The sequence below is a fragment of the Poecilia reticulata genome, linkage group LG20 (genome assembly GCF_000633615.1).
Source record: "Poecilia reticulata strain Guanapo linkage group LG20, Guppy_female_1.0+MT, whole genome shotgun sequence".
NCBI lineage: Eukaryota > Metazoa > Chordata > Actinopteri > Cyprinodontiformes > Poeciliidae > Poecilia > Poecilia reticulata.
This window is the reverse complement of record NC_024350.1, coordinates 13,048,929-13,076,015: the sequence shown is the minus strand read 5'-3', so window position 1 is coordinate 13,076,015 and position 27,087 is coordinate 13,048,929. Positions and strand designations below refer to the sequence as shown.

Sequence of the window (27,087 nt, the reverse complement as noted above, 5' to 3'; positions counted from 1 at the left end):
TATATATATATAATAAAATGAAACAAATCGTTGCACATTGTTACTCCAGCCATGCGCTCCACTGAGCCTCAACCACCTACTAGTCGTCTGATAGACGCTCCTTAAACCTGGTGGTAAACAGCAACGTGCTAAAGCCACGCTACAGATTTTGTCTGGACATGCGGCATAGATCTGCTGGTTGCCTTTCCCCAGTTTGCTAATGGGGCCTGACAGTTTGTAATGGGCTGGACTCGCTGCCTCATATCCTCGCCATGGACGGATGCTGCTGCTGTCTGGCCCTCGATCCTCAGACCGCTTGCACATTTGTGGTGGGAATGCAAGTGTAAGAACCTGCTACTTGTTTTACTTTATTTCTTTTGCTCACAACTGGTGACTTTGGTTCGGTTTTGCCGGTCAGACTGTGCCCATGTGTGTTTAGGCGCCACTCCTGCACGCGTGAGCTGCATTTTGTGTGCTCGCATGGTGTGGACATGAACTCGGGGAGGGGGCCCATGCCAGTGGCCCTTGCAAGGTCCCGTGGTGTGCAGCGTGTCTGCTTTGATCCGGGGTCAGGGGAGAAGATCAGAGCACAGGATGGATCTCCAAAGGTGCACACACACGTATACAAAGTTGCTCCCAGCTTTCTGACGGCTCCCAGCAGACCTCCGACCCCGCCGTCCTTCCCTCGACCCCGGGGCCGCTTTGCTGGCCGACTGAGTACAAAGAGCTCCTCGTCACGACGTACAGATGGCTCCTTGAGTCGGCCGAGCGTGGTGCCAACTCTGCAGCAGAGTGGATATATTGAAAAGAGATCAAGAGTCGCCTCAAGCTGCATCCGTGCCAAAGGTTAAAGAGTTTAAGTCATGAAATATGGTTTTGGCCTCCTCAGAAAGACTGATGTTTACACCACAACGATTACCAGTTCATGGGATGTTTTCCCTTTTTATTGAAAATAGCGGGGATTGCCGAAGAGTTGCGAACGTGTCGACTTTCAAAAGTTTCCAGAGCAACTCGGGCTGATGGGCCAAACCATTAATTAGATGAGACTTTGGAGGAATAACCAAGGGACAGAGGACATGGACATATCTGACCTCTCCTCGGAAACCATGAAGTCGGAGAGAAAAACCAGACAGATTATGGGCTGTAATTACATAAACACAGATGGATTCTTCTCATGCCTTGGACATCCATCGCATATTTTATTGGGTTAGCCATCTGCAAACCCTTTAGGAGCGCTGACAGGTTCTTGGTGTGCAAAAATGTAATTAAAGGGTGTTTTTCAAAACTTAATCCTTTTTGAAAATTCACATTTGAATCTTTCATCTGGTTTCAGTTCAGTCTCTTCTTCACCGTGATGCTTTGTAATAGGAAACAGCAAAATGCGGATCTTGATAGAAAGCAAAGAGTTGTTGGATTATTCATACCTTCTGTAAAGATTGATACTATGACAAATTTCAATGTATTTGTAGAGAATAAATGAATAGTGGATATCATCTTTCTAAAGCCTTACACGTGATCTGCTGGTTGATTAAAAATTATGTTTAAGAAGAAAAATTATGTGTTATTAGTAACATTTATTATTAGCTCCATTCGTTCACCATCGGCCATGCAAGGGATTCAGCAAACACGAGTAGCAAAAACTACAAAGGGAGGATTTCAATCAGTCACTTAATTCGAGTGGCCCAGTCAAAGTCCAGACCTAAATCCAATCAAGAATCTGTGGCAAGGCTTGAAGCTTGATCTTCACAGAAGCTTGCCAAGAAAACTGTTGTCAAAAATTTTATTTTCTAGATATCGAATGCTTGTCGAAGATTTTAGGTGGAATGTTTTCAATCCTAAGAGGGAATAAAAACAAGCTCAGGACAAACTTTTACAATTGTTTGTAAGACATTAAAACAGACATGCATCCTTTTCCTTTCACTTCACCATTATGCTCTACTTTGTGTAGGTCAGTTATATGGAGTCGCATTAAAATTACGTGAAGTTTGTGGCTGTATTGTAAAGTCAGTGGCGCAAAAAGTGGGTGTGCAGAGTAGCAACACATAGGGGCACAGCACCAGAGGGGGCGTCAAAACCCCGTCTGGAGGGGGTGGCGTGCCGATGATGTTTTCCCATACACTTCAGCGCGCCTTCCGCTCCTTCACCTCGCGCACACAACGAGGTAAATGTAGCGAGTTTTATCCTTCACGTATCGTTGTCTCGGGGGGGGTTGGGTGTAGAGCGAGCGTATGTTTTCTACGCTCCTTCACCCTGACGTACCTTCCTTCGGGGGTGGGGTCACCGATTTATGGTTTCGCATCCACCTGAATAATGTGTAGGTGCGCCCCTGCGTACAGTAAAAAACACTTAATTGGTTTGAATTCCTGCTCTACAGATTGGAACTTTGTTGCCAATATTCATTCTGGGGAATCAGGGATTTAGTGTAAAACTTTTGCTTCATACGTTTCACTAATCCAGATGTAAGGATCTTTTCTTGTGTTGGACGAAGACAAAAAGACACAATACTCCCCTGGTTTTCCATACATGCATTATGGGATAAGCTTTCCTTTAAAATGAAAGCTTATATTCAGAGGCAGTGAAACCCAATGACCAGCTGGGGCCACCGACTAGCATCAGGCAACTCCAGGTATAAAAGGACTTTTAAATATTCTACCATTAGTCTGTAAAAATGACTCGTGGCACAAAGCTGTCTCTTCTTATTTGTATTTAGTGTGGTACCGAAGCTGACATGAATTAGCCTTTACATGTCTGCTGGTGTGTGAGGATGAAAATGCGCAGTTAAAAGTAATTTAAACTGACTGATGTAATAAAAGACCTCAGCAACCTTAGATAATAACATGCAACTACATCCATCTATTATAATGTAGACAAACCTAGATATTATAGTCTATAGCGTTGAGGTTAAAGCTATAGACTTTAACCTCATACTTATTTTTATGTATGTATGTAACTTATAAAAATGCTGGGTTTTTTTTGTACATTTTATTTGCATAACATTGCACGGTTTCTCCACAAATTAGCACAGCTGTAGCAAACCAGCAATTTTGAACTTCTACGTGCTGGATGGGGAAAGGTGTGAGCAGTGTGATTGACAGCGCCAAGACCCGCCTCCTGGCTCTGATTGGTTGTTTCAGACCGGGAGTGGTGTACTTCTGCAGATGGCAGTAGAGAGCTGCTTAATTTTTGTCACCGATTATCTCTCATATTACTCTGTCAGGACATACTTGCAGTTTTAACGGCAACATTTTTATAAAGGTTACCTACTGCAGCTTAAATAGAGAACTGTAGAAAGATGTCAAAATCACTTGGAAAATTATTCTAAAATCTACTCGCATGATGTTTCGATTAGGCAAAACTTCATTTTTCCTCACCAAGATGTGTTGAAATTAAAAGGCTGACATTTTTCAAACTTTCAGTGGCAGAATGCCACAGGAAGCCACTGCAGAAGCCGTTATTATGAAACATCTTCACCAGGGGTCCCACTGGATGCAGCTGGCACCGTACTGTTTAACCAGGATCTTTGTGCACCCAAGTCAAACACAGTGGGTCTGCAGGTTTTTCTTCCTGTCATTTGGAGAAAGTCCGTGTGGAATCACGAGCGCGTCTGTGATGGAGAGATTATTGTTTGAGTTCAAATTATACGATTCAGGAAATCCCATTATGCACATTTTTAACTTTGGGACATAGTTGGCCTAGGTTGGCAAAACAAATTACAGAGTAAGTTATATGGTATTTAATCACGTTGTATTGTAGTGTATCGTAACACACTACAATACAATGTTCAGTTATCCTTCATTGGAATTGGCTGAGCACCATTAGAAATGAACTGACCACTAACCACAGAGAGGTCTGCCCAGTGTTTTTTTCCAGATTTTTTTTTCTGTTTCTATCTTGTTATTTTTGATTGGGCCTAGTTATTTTCCATTTTCAATTTCTGTATTCCAGCCAGTAGATTCCCCCCCCCCCGCTTTCCATCACTGCGGTGGATTTTTCATTCAATAACTTTTATTATATTTTTTATAAGCTGTGGCTTTCATTCACTCAAGAGGGGATTTTATTTTCTTCCGTCTTCTCCATCCAATCTGCTTCTCACTTTACAAATGGTGACTTAGGAAAAAGTTTCACTTGCCTAATTTCTTCTTAGTAACTTAATTTTGCGACGCATCAATCACAATTTTTGCAACAATTTCCGATCTCCGCATTTTAAGCCCCGACATGCTTAATTTTAACCAATTCTACTTTCTCCTCAGGAAATAAATGGATTTAGGATAATTGTCTTTTGCCGTCCTGTTTTATTCGGTCCTTAAATTTTGACATTGCATGTGAGAAAGGAGTTCATGAAAAACAGGAGACTAATAATATGTTAAATTGATTTCAAAATTAACATTTTTAGCTGTGTTTTGTATTTCATATCAGCGATTATCATAGCTAGACCAGCTGCTTCATCGACAGTCACTACTTGAAGGAAGGTCTTATCTGAACTCTGTCAACAAGCCCAAAAGGACAAACAAGAGTAAATTTGCAGATTTTTTTGTTTGCTCTTGAGGTCTTTTGCTCTTTTTCATCCAGAACAAGTTGCAGAAATGTCTCAATAGGACCGACTGGCGCATTCGGGAAAACAGTAAGAAGAATCAGATTTTTGGGTTTAGGCCAATTCCAGTCACCAGCTGATATTTTCTTGCTTTTTTCACGTCTGAACTTTGAATAAAACTTTGGTGCTAAACTCGTCGTAGTTGTGTAAATAATGCAGCTAGCTTACTGTAGCGAACTCTTATCTTATTTAAGCACTTTTAGACACTTGTGTTTCTTAAGGGTGATCTTTTTTAGAGTACAGAGTTTCGGTTGATACTTGATGAAACTGTTTTTTTCCACCAAGGTGCTTATGCAATAATCTTCAGGCTTCATTAAAATCTCATATTTCAAAGCTCTCATGAAGAAAAACTCTTGCTCTTAAACTGGACCTGGCACCTGTGGTATGTTGGTTCTGTCATGTTATATAGACTATAGCACATTTGTTGGGTTTTTAGATGAATTAAAGTTAAGAAACTCACTCATTCTTTACTGATTTCCCAATGGGATTTATTTAAAGAAATCTGTGCATTATGTCTTATAATGACCTTTTAAACCACTAATATTCTCAAATAATAAATCAAAATTTAGGTTGTTAAAAGGAGCCATATGGAAACATGAGAGCAAAGTTTACTCGGAATCACCCTTTCTCTCTGCGTGCGTGCGTGTGTGCGTGTGTGTGTGTGTGTGTGTGTGTGTGTGTGTGTGTGTGTGTGGGTAGCCATGATACCTACAGCAGCAGCAGAAGCAGACAGCAGAGCCAGATGTTGCGCAGGTGGAAACGAGAGAACAGCTACTGTCAAAATGTCCAGGGGACTCTGCAAATCCTCCAACTCACTCTCTTCCTGTCAGCAACTATCTCCTGCGCTCCAATTTTCTGCTGCAGTCCAGGCCGACTCTTTCCTCTCCTTCCTCCCGGTTTGTCCCTTCCAATCTCCCCGTCTGTCCCATGACTCAGTCTGCAGCACTCTCGTTCCCCAGAACTTTGTGCGTTTTGTCCCTTTTTTCTGTCGTTCTTATCAGGCACCCGTGTCTCAGTCCGCTTTCCTTTCCTTACTCGCTTTTCCTTTTGGTTTGTTTTTCCTTCCCGTATGGCGCGCTGCTTCTCGTAGCCGATGATATCACCCACCATGCCCGGGTGAATCATAAAATTCCCCTGATGCTGTCAGGTTTCATGGTTGGTCTGACTGGCACTTTGTGCCTTCACGGTGATGAAAGTGAAAGGCAAAAATATTTAAGTGAGTCACTGAACTCTGTAATTCGTGTGTTTTTTTCAAACGGGGACAGTTTCTCTGTTCGGTTTATTCCGGCGACCTCCTCCCTGGATCATCCTAAAGACCTACATCCCCTTCTCCCTTTTTGTGTGTTTCTGTCTCAAAGCTCACGTCACGGTGGATTAGCGCAGAGGTTACGCTCCCCGCACGCACCGTGTGAAGACTTCCTTTTGATTTTAAATGCGAACCCTCGGTGGATTTTAATCGAAATTCAAGCTGAGAAGGCGGAGAAGCAGCTGGAATGCTACTTATCCAGGAAGGCTGCGGCTCCCAGGCTGCTTCACACAGGGCTGCAGTGATAAAAACCCACCATGATGTGAGACGGGAGACTCGGCCTGCGTCTGTATTTCATAGTATTAATTGTGCGGCCGCCGAGAACGACTCCCCTTTCCGAAATTTACAGAAATGATTGATTGATTGATGAGCGGGGCCCCGCTGAGTTGTTTAGTGAGCTCGAGGTGCCTGGAGGCTTCGTTTGGGTTTGGTGGAAAATAATCGTTAAAGGAACGCGTCCTGTGAATTTCATTAAAGCCTAATGAAATCTGTGGACGGGTTTTTCATCCAGGGGAAAAGTGTTTTCCCCTTTGCAGAGGGGCTCTCAGAACTATTTCTCTGCAGCTACCAGAAAATTTGTTGAATTGTTCAGGAAATTCGAAGCAACTCTCAGAGCATCTTCATTAGAGGATCATAAAGACTCAGTTTCCTTGTGCTTGGCTTCTGTTTGTCTTTGTGAGGGAAATCAAGTTTCATTCATTTGTTACTGAAGTCCAAACGTGCTTTTCCCTGATTGGTTCTTAATCGTTCGGCGTGTTGTAGTGCGGTATTCATTTTCCCTCTTGCTTGTCGTTTTTTCACACACTTTCTACAGAGGACTTTTCCAAATACAGTTGAAACTTGATGGTAACTTACACTGTACTGGATAAATAATAATAATAATAAAACCGTAACGTAAACATTTTTCTATCACTTTCTACAAACTCAAACGTCTTCTCACGGTAAAATTACAATTCCTTTAAATAATTTGGGAAGTCCTAAAGTGTGATGTCATTGTTTGTGTTTTAAGACATCTCAAACACACACACTCGTTCCTTGTGTGACATTATGGGAAAAATACCAAAAGAAATCTGTCAAATAATGAGAGAAACAACTATGGACAGACTTTGTTAATGACAGATGTAGAGATTTTTTTTAAAAAATATTTCATTTGCCTTTAATTAATCTTTCTGCTTAAAGGGGAAGTAATATGTGAAATCGACTTTTTTTAACTTTATGGTGCTTTGATTCTTTCATGCATGTTTAGGAAATCCTTTCATTTCCCAGCTATTCAGCTCATGATGGGAGTTGCTCCTCAGTGCAACGCTGATAAAAACGTTGCTAAAGGGCTAATAGAGGAGCCATGTTGTGATGACTTCCTGAAGGCGGAGGTTCAGAAAAAGGAGTTTTTAAAGAGACAGAGGGCCAATTTGTAGACATTAAAATACAAAGTACATTTTCTTATATATGTCATATCTTATAAATAATATGTCTATCTTGCAGTTTGTTAGCTCTGGGTTTAAAAGATGTGTTAACTCCCTCACTAAGAGTGAAAGCGGATGCTCTTTTAGTTTCCTAATTGCGACTGTCAAATTTGTGCTTGAAGAGACGTAGTCTCCTTCTTTCAGCCAGCTGACTAGCAGTGGTGGCACCACAACACTTGTTGTTTAAGAACTCATTAAATCAGCTCTTGCCAATAAACTGCTAATATTTAAAATGATAATTTTTTTTACATTTACATCAGGGTTTTTCTTTACTTTTCCATTTAACAGTTATCACATATGCTTGAACACCGAGGGGAAAAAAAAACAAAACTCTTCTCACAATCCCATCTAGCTTATCAAACGTTTTCTAGCCAGAAAGTCACTAGAATGTTAAATGGCGCAGTGTAAAATTTCAGTGTGTTTGTGTTCGAGCCCAGAGGTGCACAGCGTGTCTTGTAAAGTCATTCTGCGTAGCCTGACCTCTGATTGAGGCCTCCACACACAGGCTTAGTGGATCGATCTACCCGTCAACACAAGAGCCGAGCTGTTATCACACACAGTCGCTGCTGTGTGCGTGTGTGTGTGTGTGTACGTGTGTGTGTGTGTGTGGGCAGCTTTTGGAGGAAGATGATGAAACGATCACTGTCACATCTGATAGAAGTCTCAGTGACGCTGATGCGAATAACATCTCATTCTCAACTGGTGGTTTCCTGCGCCGCAGAGAGACGGAGAGGCAGCCGTAAACCGAGATGCTTCGGTGATGAAAATTTGTTTTGACCAAGTTTTTTAGCAACGCAGAGATGCATTATGCATGAGCGTTTTTGACTGACACGTCTTCGGCTCCTCGCTCTTGGTTCACGAGAGCTGAAGGTGCCTGGGGAGAGGAGGAGGAGTGGGGGAGGCGGGGAGCGTTGACCTTCCTGGGTGTGGGTCCGAGGCGGGGCTGGCACTTCTGTGAAAGCCTGACTGGTTCCAGTGTTCTCACATTTGCACAGTTTTATCTTGTGTGACACGCTCTGTTCCCAGAATGTGTCACCGGCTCACACAGGGTGGGTCTCCACATCATAAAGTGACCAGAAACCTTTAAAGCGTTTGGCTAAAAGCACAAATTAAACTGAGGTTTCAGCTGTAAACTTATCCAAGGCGTGATGTGCTGTGAAACTGTGATCAGGTCAGATGTCTGTACATGTCCACGGTGGCCAGCAACTGTTAGCTGCTTGCATATCAGAACGCTTTTTCATATTTAATAACATCATAAACACAAGTAGTATAACTTTGCGTGATTAGCCAACACAATAGCACCGCGGTGTCACAGAAATCATTATGGAAGGTCCGGATTGACCCACAAGCCTCGAGTTTGACACGTGGCGTAGCGCCATGACTCTGGAAAATTAGTTTTAAAATATTTCACAAATGTGTTTACTTAGAGATATCAAAGTGACTGCATGTGATACTTTTAAGATCATTATTAATAAAATGTGTCAATAAAATCACGCGTCCCCATGTGGTGCTTTGCATCTGCGCACACATGAAATCCCGAGAGAAATACGTCAACATTCACGCTTTGCGAAAAATGTGAAAAAGGTCCGTCGTCGTGAATACTTTTGCGAGGCGCTTTAATGTTGCCTAAGTATTGCTTGCAGCTGTGGTAGTTTGCTCAGTCTGGCCAACAGAATCGGCCGCAGAAACCTCCATTGAAGAAATGAACTTCAGCATATCTAATTAGGATGCTTTACGGCTCCTGGTAAACAGATGATGTTGGTTTCACGCAGGACCGAGCGAGTAGTTTCCCACTGTTTTTAGTCTCTCGGTCGCACAAAAACCAAGCCCGCCAGGCTTCGGAGTGGTGCAATTTCTTCGGGCAGCCTCGCCGACAAAAGGTGGCTGAACCGTGTCGCGCAAAAGCAGCGACTCTGGGTGAGATCCGGAAACCGCTCGAAACCAGTTTTATTGGGTGAAAAGCTGAGTTGGTGGAACGGTTCTCAGTGAGTCTGCAGTTAAAGTCGGTTGTGGTGAAACCGCACATTACTGAATGTCTCCGCGCTGATTGGAAGCTGGATTAGAGATGATGATAGCGTGTGTTGGTGTCTCTGGCGGGATGAGACGCATGAGAAACTCCTCAGTCAAAACCCTGCTAATGTGGGTTTTAGGTTCTGAGGGAATAACTTTGTGAAAGTTTTTACCTTTTTCCAGCTCCTCCTGTAAACAAAAAATGCATGCAGCAGGCCCCGGGTTTTTTTTACTCGGATTTCTTCCTTCCTGTGTAAACCGTCCAGTCTCTCAAGTTGGGATTAAGGCATCCAGCTGTGAAAAGTTCCTAGTCCTCTTGGCGCACGGTATCATTATAACCTATATTGCTATTAGAAGCACAGCAGGGAGAGTTTTTGTCCTCTACACATTGTCAGAAGATGTCTCCGAGTTCGCCGGTGCTGAGAGAAAAGAAAAGGAAAAAAAAAAATCACTTCGAACTGATAACAGGGATTTATTTTTGGGGCGGTGAAAGCCTCAAAACCTAGTAGAGTTCATGTATAAATCACATGTTTTACATGCATGAAAGACTTCCGTGGTCGACCTCAGAGCAGCGTCTGCGAAAAGGATATCCGCTCATCAGTCTCTGCTGTATATTTAAACAGAAATCCCTGTTTGTAAATATATATACTTTGGTCTTTATTTGTAGACTCATATGTCTGGACTGTGAGTGCAGCTACAAAAAAAAGTGATGATGAGTTTTAGTTGTATGCTACAGTCTTGTTGACTTTCCCCCCCCCCCCCTGTATTTCTGTGTTTCCTGTTCCCGCAGTGGAGTATGACCGGGAGCTCTCTCTGCAACGGCGTCACCACAAGGAGTTTAAGTTCAACCTGTCGCAGATCCCAGAGGGCGAGGCCATCACGGCAGCCGAGTTCCGCCTTTACAAGGAGTGCGTGAGCCAAGCGTTTCGCAACGACACCTTCATGCTCAAAGTCTACCAGGTGGTCAAGGAGCACCCTGACAGGTACGAGCCACACAAGAGAGGCCTTTTACTCTTGGCTCTTTCAAAAATGATTCATATCTCCCCATGTCAAGGTTACTGAAACTTCCAGGATTTCATGGTTAAACTAGTTAGCTGCCCTACATGAAATAAAGGCATGTTTTTACAAACTCTCAGCGCCTTGTAGAAGTCGTAGCATCCGTTGAGCTTTTTAATACCTCGGCAGAGTTTTTACATTGAGGCCAAAAGGTGTTTGCTGTGTCTCCTACAAGGCGTGTATAAACGTCAAATAAGACTTGTGGCTTTGTTTCAGCTATAGCTTCCCTTTTTTTTTCCATAAAGGCCAGATTTGTAGAGTGCTAATAGCTGTACTGTCAACAGACCATAACACCTGAACTCCTCCACAGTTATAATGGGCCGTTTGGCTGCTTCTCTGGTTCTCTTGTTGTCCCATCCAAAAGTGTAGATAGACAGCCAAATGTTGGTGGACTCGCAGCTTTTGGATGATGGATTTAACAGAGCTGTGTGAGATGTTCGAAGCTTGGGAAGTTGTTTTGTAGCCCAACCCTTCTTTGAACTTCTCAACAACATCATCCCTCACATGTCTGGCGTGTTCCTTGGTCTTCATGATGCTGCTGCTCACTAATGTCCTCCAACAATCCTCTGAGGTGTTCACAGGAAACCAGCTGAGACTGTAAACCCACAGATACGTTTTTCAGAGGGGATGCAGTTTGTATTTACAAGAAAAAAAGGATCGATGGGAGTTTGCTACTGAAACTGAATTTTTGCTGTGAAACTCCTGCAGCTTAGAAACGGCGTTCTGCTTTCCTGTGTGGTGTCCATCGCTTCATCCCATGTTTATAATGCAAAGCTGAGCAAATCCTTCCCCTCCTTCTTGCAGAAATAACTTCAGCTTTAAAAGAGTCCCATCTTCTAAATAACCACAGCTGATGCACGTCAAATATTTACCTTACCTTTGCAGGGCAGATAAACAGCGTCTCTGAATGGGTTTGGTGTTTCAGGAAGTCTGCTCCATGACAAACAACGTAAAGAGAATTTCTGATATATTTCAACTTATTCTCAGTCGCTTCGCTTCAACAGGCCCCTAGGCAACGGAGAATTGATGTAGTAAGACACCTTGAGCTATGCGGCTTTAGCGCTCAGTATCTGCTAAATGTGTTCAATCTGTAAGGCCCACACATCTGCATTTTAAGGAGAATTAGATCTTACCGCTCGTTGTTAAAACGTGGTAATTGAGCAGACAGCTACTTAAACTTCACATTCTTGAATTCATTTTGTCCTCGGGTCAAAATGACCGAGATTTGTATGTGTTTTCCCTATACACAGAAAATGAGGACAAGAGGAGGGTTAAGATGTTGTTGGGTTACCAAGTTGGGGCTTAAGTGAAATAAAAGTAAAAGATCTTTAGCTTTAAGGACCTTTTTTTTCCCCTCTCCTAATTTTACACGTTAAACTGTAACTTTGCAATCGCCAAATCTGCAGGAAGCCTATCAACTTTTCCCGTGGCCCTGACTCCCGTTTTGGCTCTGAGCTGTAATGATGGAGTGTTTAATTAGCTTGACGCCCTTTGTTCTTTTCATTCTATTGGCTTCTTGAGCAGCAGGCCAGGAATGCGAGAGATTACAATGCCAAAAATGTGGCAGAGCTGACATGAGAAAAGGCAGGCTACTCCCAACTGCTGACCGCTAATCAGCATTTTTTTTATTTTTTTTTTTACCAATCATAGAGCACTTAACTTATGGTTACCATAAAAAATAATTATATAATGTCTTAAAATGAAATGAATACTGATATTTCAAGAAACCCCACTCACATTTTGGTTCATTAGTTTTGCAAATATGCCTTTTTAGTAAAGGACCAGAAAATTCTTCTATTTTGCATATAAAGATAAGCAAAGCAGCCAACAAGATCTGTTTAAACAAGCGGTTTCAAACTAGGGTTGGACATTTATCCTATTGTTTATAATTTCTCATGAAGAATATCTTATCATGAAGGGAATTCCGATTTATCGTTGTGATAAATTCCACTTAAATGCCGCTTTAAATCCCCCAAAACTGTCTGTATTTTTGGGATTGTAAGATTTTCTATTTTCTCCACAATGAAAATGGCAATAAATATGATTAAATGCAGTAGTTACTGTGTGCAGTTTAGCAAAACAGGTCATCCTTCTTTATGCGACTGCCATCCTAAAAAAGCATGACAAACGCAAATGGTTTTCAAGATCAGCATTTGTGTTTGTGGGGATATGATCACAACCACACAGTTACCTAAAAAAAAAAAAAAAAAAAAAAGGCAATAAATAGTTCTTATCGTTGTTGTCGTTATCACAATACAATAAAATATTCCGATATGTTCAATCGCTCACCCCAAATCCGAAAAAAAACCCAAACCTCCAGTTAATTATAGGTTCCAGTTTGTGTAAGAAGTCTGTACTAAAAAGTTTCACTGGATCTCAGGTGGAGATCTTTTTTCGTCACATGATCGGCGTGCGAAGCGTCGGCGTCCTGGCCCAGCTGCGTGCGGAGGGGGTTTCATGCGGAAGCTGTCAGAAACGCTCTCATTACAGACCAATAAAGCGAGGCTGCGGAGACATGACTGCAGGGGCATTCTGCGAACACCTGGATGATTGCGGAGCTTTGATGTCGTCTCTGGGAGGACGGTCCCACGGGCCCGCTGCTGTGTTATTACCGTCTCTAATGGGACAGGGGGAGGACGGGGCCCTCTTATCTTCCACGCTCTGCCTTTTTCTTACGTCTCCTCAGTTCTCGCTTCTCATTAACGAGTGACACTTCTTTCCCTCGTTCGACACAGTCCGCTCGACTCCTTCGCACAGAAAAAATATCGTGAATGATTTTAGCATACACGAGTCACAGAGAGTGGCGGAGAGAATCTGGCCCATGCCAGAATTATCTGGGATTTTTCAGCTAATATCGATTCGTTCAAAGATCTGAATGGAATACTGTTTTTTTTTTGTTGTTGTTGTGGTGTCCAATATTTAGGTTCTTTTTTGCTTTCCATGTGAAAAAATTGTTTTTCAAAAACTCAAATATGACAATTTGAGTTTTTGATTGATGCAGCTAAACTTTAAATTTGAAGAGTCATGATACATGATCTCAAGACGTTATACATGATGTCTTGAGATAAAAAAAAAATCCTCTTTAAAGGGAGATTTGGCCTTAAAAACATACAGAAACTTATACAAACTCCCCGGCCAATAGTAAACTGAGCAAGGCAGTTTTACTACAACTCAATTCAACTGCACCTGTATGTGTGCGACGCCTGTTTTTAGAAGTTCTGGCTGTTTTGTTTGCCTTAGAGAGGCGGATCTGTTCCTGCTGGAGTCCCGGAGGCTTTGGGCCGCTGAGGAAGGATGGCTGGAGTTTGACATCACGGCGACCAGCAACCTGTGGGTGATGAGTCCGGTGCATAACCTGGGTCTGCAGGTCAGCGTGGAGACCAGTAGCGGTGAGAAACTCAGCGACTCTCAGCCCGGTTTCTGATCGACGTTTTGATCAAGATCGGTCAATAAATTTCAGTGAATATCCATCAGTTTAAATAACTCACTTCCTTTTGACAACACGAAACGAAAACGGATCATAAAACATTCAAAATTAACTTATCTAAGAGTTGCCTGTTTTCCCAAGCAGGTCGGACCATCAGCTGTAAAGACGCGGGCCTCGTGGGACGAGACGGCGCGCTGGAGAGGCAGCCTTTCATGGTGGCGTTCTTTAAGGTCAGCGAGGTCCACATCCGCTCCGCCCGTTCCGCCGGCGGGAAACGGCGGCACCAGAATCGCAACCGCTCCACACAACCACAAGAGGCGTCCAGAGGGTCGGGCCAAACAGGTCAGTGTGCAAAAACCTTAACCGACCTCAGAATGGCCAGTGAATGCAGACGGATACAAAACTAACCTCAACATTGCCTCCATAGATGCATGAATTATGTCCAGCCTGCACACGGTTTGTCTGGTTAAGGTATTTCCGTTAGAAGCACTTGATGAATTGGACCCGACCTGCACAGGATCTCTTTGTAATCAGCCACTATTAGACGGAAACTATAGCTCAGGGATGATGTGCGGGATTTATTTTCCCTGCAGCTTCCCCTTAAGGATAGAAGGAGATTGAATATTCAGCCTCCTTCGTGATTTATGAAGGTGATTTCTGTTGCTGGGAGGGTTTGGACTCGGAATTAAGTGTCAGAAAAGTTGCATGTTTATTACAACTGTTTGCGCTCGATGGGAAGGGAAGCGTTTTTTGGCTTTCATAGTACACGGTGCCTTGTAAAACAGCCATTTAACATCCACATTCTACGGGCCTTATACGTGGTAGAAAAACACAAAGTTGCACTTAATCGTGGTGGGTACAGAAAAGATATAGTTTATTTTTAAAACTTCAAAAAATAAAAACCAGAAAAGCGTGGTCCCGTTCAGTCTGATACCTTTAAATACAACCCGGAGCAACCAAATGCTAGTGTAGCTGGAAACATGAGGAAGAAATCAAATCAAATCGAGCAACTTTATTTATTCTGAAATAGGGAAGTTCGGGTCACAGCTCTCTGGTCAACATAACAAAAGAAAATACAAACAATAATCTCATACAGCCATTTCAGCATCAGGACAAACACTAAAGTCACATGAAATTCAGTAGAGATGAAAACGAAAGATTCTCGAAATCCCTACAAGAGTTTGTGGTTGTGATGTGACAAAAATGTAAAAAAAAATTTAAAAAAATCTTCATGCATCCACTTGCAGGGCACTTTGACCTCGGTCTACTATAAAGGGAGTATTCATTCTGAACAGAGCTGCTAAATATTCAGTGGTTTGTCTTGACAGGTGACCTCATCTTTAAACTCCACTGCAGTTCGCTCCTCGAGCAGCTTACCGGATGATGTAATGAGGAAGGATAATCCTCATCTTATTAGCTTTGCGAGCGTTTCAAATGAAATCAAACCCGCCCACCTTTCACCTGCTGAGTAATTGTGACCCCAACTCGATGCCGCTTAAAGCCAAGCTGCCACTGCGAGGGCTTATTGTGTGAGTGGCGCTGGCGCTCGATGGGCGCGCCGTTAATATCGGTTTGATCGCTGCCTGATTTGACTGATGAGTCATAACACGACTCGCAAACCACGGCGACGGAAATCGTTGGATGGGAGCAGCAGGAGAGAGGGAGCTGTCGACCCGGCAGTGTCCCCTCAGCTCCACTAAGCAAATATGTAATTTCCCACTGGAAACATGTTATTTTATTCTTATTTGATGCAAAAAATAGATGCTCATTTCTTAAACCAGTCAGAAAAAGAACTTGCAGACTAGTTCAAGACATAACTTGGATGTGCAATAGTGACTGTCCTCTTTGGGGACTAGAACGCAGTCGGAAAAATCATGCACATTTTTTTTTATTTTTGATGAGATCATTTAAAACCTTTGGTGAAATCATGTCTGACGGAAATCAACAATTATACTTTAAATAGAAGGCAAGCAGATTTCTACACATATAGCGTTATCATAGATGGTACCTTACAAAATGTTCTTGCCCTTTCAGTTTAAAAGCTCTTTGCATTTTAGTTTGTTTCCTTTGACCATCTGTGGTGGATTCACAGCAGACAGAAAGTCTTGGAGAAGCTCAGAGGTGCAATATATCTTTTATTAAAAAATATATATGTTTTTTACATATTTGTTAAAACTGTCACTGTTATGACAAAATAACATGAAGCAGATAATCTTTAAAAAAAAAAAAGTAGCTCCTCTGCCCTCTCCCAGTGCTCCCAGTGCTAACTATTGAAATGCACCACTCGGTCAGAAGCAACCAATGAGAGCCAGGAGGAGGGTCTTGGCGTTGTCAATCAAGCTTTTGTGTACGCTGGTCACTACCTCCACCTTGCTCTCTGCTATACGCTACAACTTATTTTTGATTGCAGAGCCTGCCATGAATGCTCAGGCTAGTTGGCATGGCAACAGAGGACGGCAGGTAAACACTTTTCTTGAAACATTAAGTTGTTTCTCCACCATTATCACATTTAGTAGCATGTACATGAGCATGATTTACTGCGCTAAGACACTGGCTCTGTGGTGGTTTTTGACATGTGCAATATTAGCACTGAGGGGAGAAAGAGTTTGATCTTTTCACAGGTTACCTGTCTCATAACATACTTTCACTACATTGTGACAGTTTGAACAAATATGTAAAAAAGGTAACGTAAAGACTAGGGCTGTAGTGATACAATAATCTCACTATATGATACAATACATGTTGTTCTGCTCACGATACAATATATATTGCGATATTCAGCAAACGATACAATTCAATACACTTTTGCGATTTTCTGAAACATTTTAGAGGGACAGAGTGATTTTGGTGACATTYTGTGACTGTTATAGAGTTGGAATGAATTAATTTAACTGAAAACTGATTAAAAGCACCAACTACACAATACCTGGCTCTGGTTGGACATGGACACAGACTTAAAAGTCGACAGCTGGACAACATGAATCAAAGAAGTGGTGAGAAAACGTGTTTCTTTTAATTGAAACAGTACAAACTGTAGCTTACATGCATTTGTAAAGTAAATAAAGTGCACCAAGTACCCTTCTCTGAATAGTTTGATACCTTTTTAACCTTGACACTTAACATGTGAAGGAATCACTCTAAGCCTGATGACCTAATCCCTCTCCCGGCGAATCAAGCAGTGAGTGAGCAAGGTGACAGTTGGATGTTACGATACTTGCAGATGAATATCGATTTTTTTTCTAGGAAAGAAAATATCGATATATATCTGCAAGTATTGCACATTGGGCAGCCCTAGTAAAGACTGCCCAATGTGGCTTTAAATTAGGGTAAGGTTATAAGCCATGAGAAAACTTTTGTTTAAAGACAGACTAAAATAAGTTTGAGCTTGTAACTACAAGTGATCAGCAAAGCACACTTGTGCTTCTCGTAGGAGCTGAAACTGTTTGACGTCATCCACAGAGCTGAGAATTGAAGCTAATGATGAGAATTGAAGCTAATGATGAGACCGTAAACGGTTCAGCGTCCATACCCAAAAAGCCGACTAGCTTTTCTGCCGCCTGGTGCCAAAACCCAGCTCTGACTGGGGTGCTGCAAATAGAACCTTCTGGCCGGCTACCTGGGAAGCAATTTACCTCTTCTCCGCTTCGCCGACTCTGTTTAATGACTCTAACATCTGCACTGTAAACAGATGTATTTGTGGGACAGGTTGGCTTTGTGCTTCACTGTTGCTCTCTGCGAATAGTTTGTCTGGCTCCGTTTTCTATTTGTTCAGAGCATCTTCGGTGGCTTCCTCCAAAGACCAAGCTAATGCAGAAAACAACAAGGTGGAAGATTCAACTTGCAGGTTTCTCACTGAGCAGGAACGGCGGAGTCTTAAGATGGCACCGCTTTGAACTCGTGGTTTGTTACGCAACTTCATGTCCTCCTCTGCCAGGCTGTCACCTTCGCATTCATGTCGGAGTGACTTCAAGAGAAACTCATTTCAGGCTTCGTAAGCTAACAGAAAGCTAGAGTCTGCGTTTGGTTCACTGTTCTTGCATCAGGAGGATGAGGAATATCTGAGAAAAGCAAATCTGTTCAAAGAAATTCTCCAATGACGACAATCGGTTAAATGCACTTTACATAACCCAAAACATCAAGACCTCGCTGCACTCGCCACTCGGCACGACTGGGAGTGTAAATATTTAGATCCTGCACAGGAAGTTGGGAGCGCACCCCCCTCCCCACCCTCTCTCCGCCGCCTCCCCTGTGACAGCCATGCGTCCAAGGCTAGAAAAGAGGAGTTCTGGGATTGGATGGGAGGATCCATGAGGAATTCTGGCTGGCATATGGTTTCAATACGGCATCACTCACTCCTGAGATGAGGAGAAGTTTGAATTGGACGGGGGAAACAACTGAATGTTTGGCACCGGCGCTGCAGCGTGTCAGTTCAGGACACAGCTAAAGGGAATATTTCACCTAGAAGTCGGTCCATTTCTAAGGCCAGGAGGAAGCATTTTGTTTGTTTTTAACTGCTAGCGTCCACAGAGGCGTCCGTTCAGATGCCTTTGAGAACTTCAGCATGCTGTGTTTTCTAAAAACAACATCCTCTTCTACCTAAAGCGCAAATTCCTGACCCGTGCGATTAAAATATCTGCGAGAGCTTTATTCCGCATCTCGTTTTACTTAATTACCTTCTTGCAAATGCAGTGTCTCATTGCTCCATATAGTCTTTTATATTAAATTTGAAACTGCACTGTGCATTTTCCCCCCTTTACATTGATGCCACTAAATGAAATCCACTGCAACCAAAGCTGGCTAAAGATTGTAATCCCACTTGTGAACTCTGGTCAGAGGAGATTTAAATACAACTTTAAGCCTCGCATGCAAAAACACAAAGTGTGGCAGAAAACGAACACCACACACCATCTTGTTTATCACTATCCCTAGCATAAAACACAGTGGAGGTTGCATCATACTGTGGAAATGCTTTTCTTCAGGAGGAACAAACAGCAGGTTGATGGTAACATAAGGAGCTAAACCCAGTCAAGATGGATTATCCTTTGTGATTGTTGGGCATCTAAACTCACAGGAGTTATTATAATGTCTTGCTTGTGCAGAGTGAGACTTATAGGTCCATTTAGGTGAAAAGACGGCAAAAGGCTTCAAAGATGATGTAGAGGTCTTCCAGCTACGTGGACCCTAAACTTAAAGCCAGAGGTATGATGAAATGGTTTAGAGCGAAACTTAATCACGCGTTAGAAGACCTAAACTAAATGCAATCGAGAATTTGTAAGACTTGAACATTGACGTTTGCAGATGTCCTACCTCCAGTTCGACTGAGCTTCAGCTGTTTTGCAGAATTGGCAAAAAAAAAAAAGAAAGAAAACAAAAAATGACCCAAAAGATTTGCATCAGTGATTGCAGAAATAGGTGGTTCCTGGGTGTGGACTCAGAGGGGCTGAACAGAACTGCTTGTTACACTTCTTAGATTTGTTTTTTGTTTTTTTCCCCCTTACTTCTTAATTTGACCTTTTGTTTTATTAGAAAATCTTAAAACTTCACTCTGTCCCTTTAGACTACCAAAACAGGCAGTTCATCAGAAAGCTTGATTACCTAAACCGAAATGCTTCTGAGGTTTTTGACCTCTCTTTTCCCATGTTCATAGTTTTAATGTGTTGGACGTAAAACAACACGTGAGATTAAATATCTTCCAGATGACTGAAAAGGATCGAATTAGCCAAATAAATTTCTGCAACATTAGTTTTGAAATATTGCCGTGATCAAAAGCGTAATAAATCATTTTTTATTTTTTTTGCTCCCTTTTTGCCTGAAAACGCACACGATACGTGAATATTTGGACAAATTTGCTTGCTTATTTTCTCTTTGAAAACATCTGCCTGAATATTTTTTTTTTTTGACCGAAAGCTCTCGCGTCCGGCGCCAGGAGAACAATACAACACCTTTAAAGCTAATTTGGCATTTAGTGGGTGCACAGGGCCGGGGAGGTAATGGGAGTCGGGTTGGGCCCTTGGCTCCTAGCTGCGGGGGAGGTTAACAACCATCCGGGGAAGGAATACCGCGTCCCGGCAGGCACAGCCCTAGCGGCCTGTAATTAGGTGTAGCTAGTCATTAGCTGCGCAGCTAAAAGACTGACCAAGCTAACAGTATCGCTTAAAGAATTATAATAACACGGCGCTCAGCCAGCTGTGTTTTTTCATCTGTCACTCCTCTCCTCTCCCTCCTCCGCCTTCTCCCCGCCCGAGCTCTTTTTGTTTACCGTTGGAATAATTTGACATGGCGGAGCTCCATCGCAGGGTTTAATAACCTCTGTGATGAAAGACAGGAAGAAAGATAAACGTCAGTAAAAAGGTTGAAGGGACTAGGAGGGGTAAAAAAAAAAAAAAAAAAAGACGGCAATGACTGTCCTGCTTTCATATCTTCATGGCTGCTGCGGGTCTCACTCAGACCGAATGTCTGTAGGAAGTAATGTCAGCTGAAGAGCGGGGAACTTTGGGCTTTCTTGAACTGGTCACTTTTCTGACCCAGTTTCTAAAGTGCGGTGTCCTTCTCTGGCTGAACTAACCTTTTATGTCACTAAAGCTAACACTTGCGGCTACGCTGTCTGAAATGGCACCCCGTGAATCTTCTATTTTCGGGAACGGCTTGCGATAAATATAATTTACAGCTTTTTTCCGCCCCTAAAGCGGCACGGTGAAAGCGTAAGGGGGGGTGTCGAGGTTATGAATGGCAGGCCTTGTGGAGGCAGGTTAATATCGGTTTACAGTTTTATCAAGAGTCCCGCTTTGAGGAAACTTTCTGTGTTTCCTCTGCCATTCAACACGCAGGGTGGGAACCAGCAGCCGCTGCCCCTTCTCAATGGATTCAATGAAAATTGGGTTTTTAGCACGTAGTTCTGGAGTCATGTGGTCTAGCAGGATGTTTGTATGTAGAGTCAAACACAGGTAGGCAAGCTGTTCCAATATGCCAAAGTTTGTATTCACTTTACCATTTTATTGAAGGAAATCCTTTTTTTTTTTAACAGGAAGTTCAAATATTTAGCCAGACTCTAAATCAGGAAGAACAAGAAACTATGGTTTATGTTTAGTTTTTTAAGTCGTCCATTAGTAATATTTGCAAATGCTTGGCTTTCTTACCAAACACTGGGCGTCTGTTATGGTTGTTTATGGGTCGGCCAGTTCATTTCAATTTATTTAGATGCTGAAAATTGAACTATCTTTCAAATTTAATTTTAAGAAACGTGATGAACATAAGGCTTGCTTTAGCATATTTCATTAACCGTGACACGTTTTTCACCATATTTAGACCTCTTTATGTAAATCAATCACTTTATACTGATCACTTTATACTGATCACTTTTCAGCTACAGTTTTACTAGTCAGGTTCAGTTACTGATTTTAGTGAATCTCTGTCTTGTTTAAGCCGTCATTCATTTCCAACAACTATAATTAGGATTTTTGATAGCAGATTTTCAGTTCACGGAGGTAACTTGAACACAACACAAACACATGCAAGTTTAAACTGTAACATTGCAGTTAGAGAATATATCATATACATCACAATAAATAAATCAAGTGGATTCCCTTGAATCAAGTGGATTCCAAACTTGTTGATGAAAAAGAAACAACTAACAGAACAACATGACAGTTTTGTTTCTGCACCACAAAGTTGTTGCGATGTCAAACAAATGTATTCATTTAAAAAAACGATCTAGTTTTTTGAACAGAAAACATTTTACATTATTTCTTTAATGTATTACATAGGTGTGATTTACTATTGGATATGACTAATGTATAGAAGATGAAAATAAAATGATGACATCTTAATATCCAATGTACTTTTTTGGAACTGATCTTTTTTTTGTGTAAGTAAGCGTATAGTGAATTCATGAATGGCCAACGTTGATATAATGTACCATAAAATACGTAGTCTGTCCTTTTTTCTTCTTCTTCTGTTCCATCTCTCCTCTAACGAGGAAAGGGGAAAAAATGAATGGAGGCCTCCTGGGAGCCAGAGCTCAGCAGTAGCTGTGTGGCATTCAATTTTTACAAGCAGGAAGGGGCGATGTGGTTTATGGGCACCACAAATCTGGGCTTTTACCCTCAATGAAAGCCCACAGTAAATATCAGCTTTATTCCTCTTAAAGAGCCCCACAGACTATAAATGCTGATGACTTTGAAGGGCCAGGAGGTGCAAGGAAAAATGTGTGGATGTGTAAGAAAGAAAAAAAAAAAAGAGTAGGCTGCTTACTCTGAAGTACAATCACCTCTGGTGTTGTTTGTAAAATCGTAAACTCTCTTTTTAGGATCAAGGAAATATAAGTAAAAGATCGTCATCCTATGCTGCTTTTTTTTTTTTTTTGCATAAAAAATGTTTTTCTTTGGAGTTTGTACCGATTCACTGATAAGAGGGACACATTTCCATTTTACGTAAAGCCTTGTCGTGTCAGTTTCGTTTTCAGTAATATACAGAGACGAAATATCGATTTAGGTCATTACACAATATTTCCAAACCTTGTCATGTTCGCCGCTGCTGCAGCAGCCTCGTGTTTCTTCTTATTAAGTAGCGTCTGCTGTTGAAGCCTGATGAGTGTGCAGGCAGCCGAGCGGCTTCATCCACCCTCCACCCTCGGCTGTGATTTGACCCGAAGCTGAATGTCACGCATCATAAAGCAGACCTGGATGAAGGAGTAGTAGGGGGTCTGTGTGAAAGTGTGTGTATAACATGGCTATGTGCACTAAAAAGTAGTGAATATTTTACAAGATTTTAACACGCCACATATTGTGTGTTACATGCAGAAGCCAGGGGACGTGCACAGGTATTTAATTGTTAAAGCCCGCATGGATGATGCTACATCAGGGGTCCCCAAACTACGGCCCGCGGGCCGGATCCGGCCCGCCTCCACATTTGGTCCGGCCCCCTGAACAATACCAGAGAGCATTCAGATTTTTTTCATTTCCCGTATTTTCCGGACTGTAAGCCATTTATATGTGGATTTTTCTTCAACCACCAGGGGGCTCTTTAGCAGGAAGTGAATCATTGGAAGTCTCGGTTACTTGCGCACCAACACTGAGGCCACAAGCAGCAAAATGAGTAAGAAACAGATCAGATGTCTTTGGAAAGTTTCTTTGCAAAGGGGAAAAGACCCAGAGAAGAGACAGGAGAATGGATTTATCCCGGACCGGTAGGTGACTCCCACATTACAAGCCCACTCTGCGTAACATGCGGCGACTGGCTGCTAATGAGGCAATGAAGCTTCAAGCAGGCTGTACTCGAGCAACACAGCTCGGGTGTTATTGTCTCCCATCACTCCCAGATGGGACCGTGTCGTTGCAGAGAAACAAGCTCAGGGCTCCCGTTAGTCATTATTGTGAGTTAAAATTTTTACGAAAGTAAAATGTTCGTTTTTGTGACGCTTCTGTTATTTTGAAGGGATATGTAAACGTTATCATAGCGACCAGAGTCAGAGCGCTTGGGCTGCGGTCGAGAGGAGATGAGTAGAGCTTGTGAGTCTCAAGTCTGGTTTAGACGGAAAGATTTAAGAATTGTTGGCCGATTCTCCAAACCTCTGTGACCACAGAGCTAATAAAAGTACAACAGGTTCGATCGGTTCGTGTGTCCAAGGCAGGAGCAACACGAACCGATTCCACTCACGAACATCCCGATTCCAGGGGATAATCCAGTAAAACCCCCAACATTGCGGGAATTTAGAATAACCAAACACGGATGAAGATGTAGAAGCAATAGTGATAGTTTGTGGAGTCATTTTAAGAGATTAAAGATGTAACAAAAAGAAAAGGTGGTGGATAAAAGACGACGGGAGCAGCCGCTCTATTTGCTGCACGATTTGGAGGTGAATATGTTTTTACATAGTTAACCTTTTTAACTGAATAAATAATAATGACCTTTAGATTTAGTGATAAACATTTCCACATATCATCTCCGATATTTACCGACTCGCAGTTTGGGATTCCCCTCTGTTCTAACGTCATCGCGCTTTTTGATTGGCTACCTGTCACATTCAACAGGTTGTATTCTCATTCCAAGTCAGGGAGAACCCCACAGGCTGCGATAAAAGGGCCAAGAGAACCCAAATTGGGTATATTCAGTAGTTGGTGGGAACACCAACATGCAGAAGCCTTATCTGACTGTTCACCTCTTCTCCCCCTCTCCCAAACAAAATTTCCAAGACTTGACCGGTCTGCGGTAATAAAAGGGTTGGGGACCACTGATTTAGCACATGCTAGTAGCAGACACGAAAGATCAGCACTTTTACTGTTACAGTTAACGTTCGGAAACTACCATAATCAGTTCTGTTAAATCTAATCTTGGCAACTTTTTCTTTTTCAACCCTAATAAATGTGATATTCAATTGACCTGTTATGATTCAAATTTTGGGTGTCCGCCCCCCTCTGCTGCTGTTGCATCATTGTGGAAAACCTGGAGCAGCAGAGATATGTGCGGTTTATATGTGTATGTTGGTTTTTAAAAAAAGCAAACTTGGGGGTTGTGGCTTATAGTGCGGCTCATAGTTTGGAAAATACGGACTATAATCCTTCCTGGACTTTTTCTGTGAAAAACCCAGAGAGGGTTATTTGGTTATTATTTATTTCATTAATAGTGTTATTATTTATTTCCTGACTTGTTCTATGAAGAACCCAGAGAATGTTATTTGATTTTGCTTTCTGGAAAACAATATATTTTTACATTTCAGCCCTCCTGCAATCATCACACTTTTTCTGTTACAAACTGACTCTGGCCCCCCACCAGAGAAGGGAAAAGTTATGTGGCCCTCAGGAAAATGTTTGGGGACCCCTGTGCTACATTATACTGTAATTTATAATTGCAAATGTATAAACTTTAACATTTTTCTACATTAGTCTCACCTAACCAGATTCCCATTTTCACATTATGACTGTATTACCTCAGTTATGGTTAGGCCTGTAATGGTAAAAATTTTTGCTGTGTGATAAATTGTTCTTGAAATTCTTGCCGTTTTTGAGACAATTTTCGAGTATAATAATAATAGCATAATTATGCAAGTTTACCCTTTGAAAGATCAAAAAACTTTAATTTTGTAAAAAAAAAAAAAGACACTTATCAATGGAAGTAGAAGATACTATATTTTAAATATCCAAAATAAATAGATGACCAAAATCATGAATTAAAATCACACACAATCAAAAACATAAATGGATTGTGTTATGAAGTCTCAAAGTCAAAATTGCCCTTCAAAAAAAATGTTCATCATCAGAAAAAATTTACTTTTGGTGACCTGGTTTGTGAAGATCTTTCAATATTTCAACAAACTTATCACTTTCATGCCAAAGTCGGATTTCTTGATTTGATTAGTTTTCATATCTACAGATTTTCCCAACTGACCTGTGGATGGATCTCTGCAGCTCCCCCAGAGTCACCAAGGTTTTCGTCCTTGCTTTTTTTCCCCATTAATGTTTAGATGTGCCTACCGTATCCTCTGATCTTCATGATTATGTTTGCTCACTACATTTCTCTACTGAACCCTCAAGGCTGGATTTATTCTAAAAATAAATTGCGCACAAGTGAATTTATTAATTAGGTGACTTCTGACGGCAGTTTAACTTGACATTAGAGTAAAGGAGGCTAGATAAACATGCCCGCCACACTATTCAGATTGTTACACATATCGCTCGCGATCCACAATAACGCGGCAGTTTGTAATCCGTAGACGTTTGGGATTGCAACGTAAAAAGACAAATGGGCAGACGTTTAGAAGAGAGGAGCACTTTCTCAAGGCCCTGCATCTGTAAATCAACTTTTTCCATAATATCTCAGAACCGAGCGGGGCTATGTCGCTACCGCCATGTGTTGTTTCATTCTCTACAAATGCCACCTCAAGTTCTAATCAGGTCAGCCAAGTTTCTCAGCCAGTCGGTCCTGTCCCTTCAGCCGAGTTTTTCCTCTGTCCTTGGATGTTTCCTGTATATAAACAGGCTGCGCAGCAGAACTGTTCCTAACAATGCAAAGCCAGAGTGGACTTTTCGCTTGAATATTTATAGGAAAAACAGTCACGTTTCGGATCCAGGACCAGCCTGTGGCTTGGTGCGTGGATGTTTTCCTGCAGTAAAGCTGTTAAATCCATGTACTCTCTGCTGCTGAGGATGCTGAAAGGGTCACTCAGTCCGCAGGGAGGCAGGACCAACACTTGACCCAAGGTTTTACTGCCGATGAATATTTAGCCACGCATGCAGAAACATGACTGACAGCACAGACCCACACATCTACAGTAAACTCCCCGTTTCCACATCAGCCGACAGCCAGTGAACGGCCCTTCCTATCGGAAAGGAAGGAACCATAAGCTGGGGAAACACCTGACTGTATCCGACGCTGACAGGCGGCCCTTTGACCCCACCGCAGCACACTCTGCCTCACGCTGTCTCACCTTCGGCTTCCTGCCTTCTGTAGAGTGGACTCAACCACACAAAGGACACCCAGATTTTGCTGAAGTTTAAAGGATGTTTTCACACCTGATAGTCCGGTAGACTCGGTTCGATTTGGGATAAAAATGACAACTTTTGTTACACTTTGCTTTGCTTCCACACTGCACTGTTTAAAATAACCCAAACCCGTCAAAAAAACCAACTTTTTTTTGTCTTTGGTAAAAAGGGGAAAGCTAGACAGTTACACACGCGTTCGTTTTGGTTGCATTTACCCAGAATGCCCTGCGATATCGTCCGCTCCCTGCCTTTGGGGCAGTCTCTATGTGTTTGAACCGCGTCAGAGTTCACTTCAACCGAACCAGAATTTTCTTTTTCTGTTCGTGTCGGAGTTTGATTGCGTATTTATGGCTCCCTTAATGAACTGGACTTTGTAGCTAGAGTTTGACTAAAGCGAACTAAACAGGGCTGGTATGAATGCACCACAAAAAAAAAAAAAGGAAAGGAAGGAAAAACCTCATCTGGATGACACCGTACGAGCGACATGCAGGGTCTTTATTCGTCTCAGACGAACGGTCATAAATCCAACTTCATAAGACGAGCTAAAACTCTTGGGTCTGGGCAGAACTGTGAGAAGTGACATCTATCTGATGATGAAATCTGAACGCAACCGGCTCTGGTGAATCAGTGAGTGGCTGAGTAGCCTTGTCCATTGACATCAAACACATACACTTTGGTTCATTTATACGTGTGTGTGTGTGTGTGTGTGTGTGTGTGTGTGTGTGTGTGTGTGTGTGTGTGTGTGTGTGTGTGTGTGTGTGTGTGTGTGTGTGTGTGTG

General features: G+C 42.2%; 1 protein-coding gene across 1 annotated transcript in view; it reads left to right on the top strand.

Annotated features, from left to right (window-relative positions):
* bmp6 (bone morphogenetic protein 6) overlaps positions 1 to 27,087 on the top strand; it is a 56,688-nt gene that overhangs the window by 22,957 nt on the left and 6,644 nt on the right. Inside the window, exons 2-4 of the mRNA XM_008438685.2 lie at positions 10,140 to 10,332; positions 13,646 to 13,794; positions 13,977 to 14,174. Of these exons, the coding sequence (XP_008436907.1) occupies positions 10,140 to 10,332; positions 13,646 to 13,794; positions 13,977 to 14,174 (540 nt within the window). The remainder of the gene's footprint in view (positions 1 to 10,139; positions 10,333 to 13,645; positions 13,795 to 13,976; positions 14,175 to 27,087) is intronic.